General features: G+C 35.8%; 1 protein-coding gene across 2 annotated transcripts; it reads right to left on the bottom strand.

Annotated features, from left to right (window-relative positions):
• Positions 1 to 522: 522 nt before the first annotated feature.
• Positions 523 to 3692, bottom strand: LOC105797964 (uncharacterized). 2 transcript variants are annotated; one of them, XM_012627834.2, is made up of 5 exons: positions 3526 to 3692; positions 2089 to 2261; positions 1356 to 1539; positions 988 to 1094; positions 523 to 883 (listed from the first exon to the last, which is right to left on the bottom strand). In XM_012627834.2, exons 1-5 carry the CDS (start codon positions 3595 to 3597, stop codon positions 802 to 804), a joined length of 618 nt encoding a protein of 205 aa, XP_012483288.1. In that variant the 5' UTR covers positions 3598 to 3692; the 3' UTR covers positions 523 to 801. The 2 variants fall into 2 exon arrangements, with proteins under 2 accessions (XP_012483288.1, XP_012483282.1); XM_012627828.2 differs by having other exon boundaries at positions 1347 to 1539.
• Positions 3693 to 4126: the final 434 nt, after the last annotated feature.

Here is a 4126-nt window from a genome sequence, read left to right on the forward strand (position 1 = left end):
TTATCGAGCCAACCAGGCTTCAATTTGATTGGCTTCTCCAACAACTTACCGAATTGGGCAATTCTATGATCCCTGTCTACACAATAAACCTCTACCAAATGTATTTAGTACAATGGTCACGGGTTTTAAACTGCAACCCACGACATCTACATATGCATAAAGCATAAATATATGTATGAAAAGTTTCTTACCATATTCTTTTATTCATTGAGTTAATAATTGCTTTTTAATGACATTTTAAATATAATAAATAATTACACATGAAAAACTTTTATAATGACAAATGGCATGTTCTTAGATGTGCAGCATAAGAATGGTTTCTTTTTATTGTCTCCTAAAATTGCTATAGTATATATGATTAGATTCCCCCAAAGAAAAGAAGCCGCAAAGAGGGCAGGAACCTGGGAATCAGAAAAAATAAAAAGATCACCATGACTCCAACTTTGAACAACCAAATATAATGATGTACCCAAGTCCCAACTTTTTCCCACAAAGTTCAGCAAAGCTATTCAAACTAGAAACTATAAAAGCAATTGTTCAATATGATCCAAACTCAAAATCCAACATAAGTCAGGCAGCCCTTCGTGGTTTTCAAATGGAAAGATAATATGATGAAATTCCCCCAATTGCTTTACATCTTGAAAGGACAAACTACCATCCTCATGAATAACACATGAACCTAAATGCCCTCTTTGTTTTTCTTTATTCTCTCCTTAATTTCAATGTTAAACTGAAAAGATGCCCACAGAGGGAAAAAGGTGTAATAAAGACAAATAGGCACACTTTCAAAGTGTAAACAGTTTAGGATTTGTGATTTTTCACCATGTCATCAACATCCAGCTCTACTTCCAACACTGGAGAATCCTTTCGCATACCGTAATGACTGTTAGAGGAACATGGAATTTTCAGCACAATCATCAAAAAGTAGAACTTTTACCTAATGTGAAATCAATGGTTTTAGTTAAATAATTACTATAGAGCAGTTACCTGTTCTGAACAGGACCATGATCAACAGCTGTTCGCAGACAATATATAACTCGGCCAACTATGCCAGTCATGGGAACTGGACCAAATAACCGACTATCCTTGGCTTCCTATCGTCTCAAATGAAGAAAAAAAAAACAAAAGAAGACAGAGAATAGTGGAGAACATGGATCAGATTCTTCACAGCCATGTATAAAAAGTTAAATTAATGTTAGTTATTCATTAATCAGAATGGTAGAAGAAATAAGCATGTGGCAGCTAACAAGCAGCCTTTAGAGTCAAATTTATGAACTAGATTACTGTCTGTTTTATTGATTTATACAAGAATAGCAATTGGAACTTGTTTTGGTTGTATTACTAACATTTAATACCTTGGGCTTCAATTTTTCATTGTCAGCCAATACCCAGCACTGGTCCTTTTCAAGAACAAATGGCTCATCTTTTTCATCCTTAGACACCATTTCATATCCTTCAGTGGCAGCCAATCTTCTGACCAGATAGTTATCAGAATCGTCAGGGTCCTTCATGACAATGACATCCCCAACAAAAACTCGACTGTCCAGATGTCAAGCATAAAGTTAGGAACTCTCTAAATCATATCCAAACCAGAAGAGTAAATATGCAAGATACATTGAACACAAAAGGAAGGAAAGAAATAAAAAGATAACAAGATTCTGTTTGGAGAACATTGATTGGATCATCAAACTCATGAGGATGCCAAGTTAACATGTTTTTTACCTCTGCTTATCTTCACATATATGTACTAAACTAATGTTCAGAAGGAATAATATAAATTAAACTTAAATGAACAGCATAACCTTCACAGAGGCTAGATGCACGGACACTAAAATGGATTCATTACAATTTGCAATGGACAACTCAAACCAGAGTTAAGAAACCATAAGTTTATTTCTCAGGGGTTGTAAGAACTTGCACATTTGTTATCATAAAGAAGTGAATCTTTAGGAAACTGTACCAAGAACAACTCTGAAATGCGGCACAATATGAAAAGAGAAAACCCCCTTTACTCCAACAAAACCATAAACAAGAACTCAATTTAGGAGGCAGGGAGAGAGAGAGAGAGAGAAGCAGCAGCAGCATTACCCTGGGTCTGCAGATGGAATCTTCCGTACAAGAAGAGTACCCCCTCGTTCTCCAATAGTTGGGGCCATTGCCTCTCCTTTACTCCAGTGTAAGTAAGTCAATTTTCCCTGAAACACATTTTTCCAAACTGCATCTTGTAATTCCCGGTCACTGATTTGCCCTCTCTTATAGCTCTGTTTTACATCAAGTTTCCTGTTAGAATAGTATAAAGAACACTTGCAAGAAAAAACCTACCCAAAATTCTGCAATTCCAGAAACCAGTGAAATTTATGCATCAGAATAAAATGGAAGCATGAATAACCACAGAAGCCTCCTAAAACTTTAAAAGCCTCCATTATCAACATTAATATCTCTACATCATAATTAAGCATGGAGATTTTCAAAACATAGTTGATGAACCTTTACATTAGTTTGAAAAATTCTTCTAATCCTCCTCAAAATTTACAAATTTTTTGAGTTAAAAAGACTTGTATGAAAAATGGCCAAAATCCTAAGCCCTCTAATCCTCTAATACAGGGTTTTCTTAATGTAATGAAATTTTCAGTTGCAAGCTTATCCTTGAACCATTGGTAAACCACCACAACAGAATGAGTCCAGCTTGGGCCAAAGTGTGGCACAAACTGAAAAGGAACCAAGAGTGATTTCCCCGCAATTATCTTCATCATGGACTGAAAATCTGATTTAATTTTCCACCCTTTACCCAAATTATTCTATTAGTTACAGTATTCAATATATGATCTTCCACCTTTTCACAAACCCCACATTGATGGACTCATTTAGACTCATCTTTTTTTTTTCCATCAAAGGCTTCAAGAATCATACTGGCATCGAGACTAAGAATATCAAGCATTCCATAGTGTATGTAAATCCATTATAGTCTTTGCAAAAATTAAACCTAGATTCGAACGCAGCTTTCAATATTCTGTCTAGGTAGGAGAAAAACAACGCATTTACATATCAATATCAATTAATATACAGAGTTCATATCATTCTACTCGATGAATTTTCACACACTTCATAAGAATTTTGGTAGATGCAATTACTTTTGTTATGTAAAAGAGAAAGCACAGAACATTGAGGTAAATATGGATCATGGAATTCCGAAATCAGAAACACTATGATGACGAAATCACGCATTCTGAAAACCCTAAGAAACAAAGGTAATGCATTAGAAAAGAACAAAAAGAAAACATCAGGGAACTACCCAAACCCCAAAAAGGAAAAGTCTCTATATTTACCCAATGAAATAACCATCAAAAGAACTCAAACTCCGTGGCAAATCATCAAAACAAGGAAATAAACCATACCCAATGCTCCAAAATCATAGGATTTTGGCATATACATTGGAGAAAAAAAGAAACCTAAAAATGAAAATTCAAAATCAAAGAGCAAAAATCAATACTAAATGTGAAAGAGATAAGATAAAGAAGATGCGACCTTCCAGCCGAGAGTGAAGGAGTACTCGATCTTGTGAACCAAGTATCGACACCAAGTCGACAAAGAAACCATTGCCGGGTTTCAAGCGAAAAGCTCTGTTCGTTCTTTCTAGTCTTTACAATTTCAGGTTATAGTAGAGGTCTTTTTGTTAAACCTCTTCGTTCTTTTTCCTACTTTATTTTGATGTCGACTTCGAACGGCAAATTTTAATTCTTTTTTAACTTTTAGGCTAAATTATAAAAATAATTATTTTTATTTAGTTCAGGTTATATTTTAGGGCAAAACACTAAAAAAACCCTTTTTTTTTTAAATTTACCGAAATAGGCCGATTTTTTAATTATTTACCGGAATGGGCCGTTTTCCCCGAAATCGCGTCCACGTCAGCGCGATGTCGGGAACGTGATAGGTCATCGCGACCTGCCGACGTGGAAGGAAATCGCGTCCCTGAGGAAGCGATTTCCTTCCACGTCAGCAGGTCGCGTTGACGTGGACGCGATGACACCCGCGCATGAACAGTACCCCAACGGTCAAAAATTTGACCGTTGGCCCCCCCAACGGTCAGATATTTTGAAACTATAAAAACCCCCCTACCTCTTATTTT

This window comes from Gossypium raimondii, chromosome 7 (assembly GCF_025698545.1).
Source record: "Gossypium raimondii isolate GPD5lz chromosome 7, ASM2569854v1, whole genome shotgun sequence".
Lineage (NCBI taxonomy): Eukaryota > Viridiplantae > Streptophyta > Magnoliopsida > Malvales > Malvaceae > Gossypium > Gossypium raimondii.

Coding starts and splice junctions, on each gene's coding strand:
- LOC105797964 (XM_012627828.2), bottom strand. CDS start 3,597: ATGGTTTCTTTGTCGACTTGGTGTCGATACTTGGTTCACAAGATCGAG. Junction 2,262..3,525: donor CCTTCACTCTCGGCTGGAAG/GTCGCATCTTCT, acceptor GATGTAAAACAG/AGCTATAAGAGAGGGCAAAT. Junction 1,540..2,088: donor ATTCCATCTGCAGACCCAGG/GTAATGCTGCTG, acceptor ACATCTGGACAG/TCGAGTTTTTGTTGGGGATG.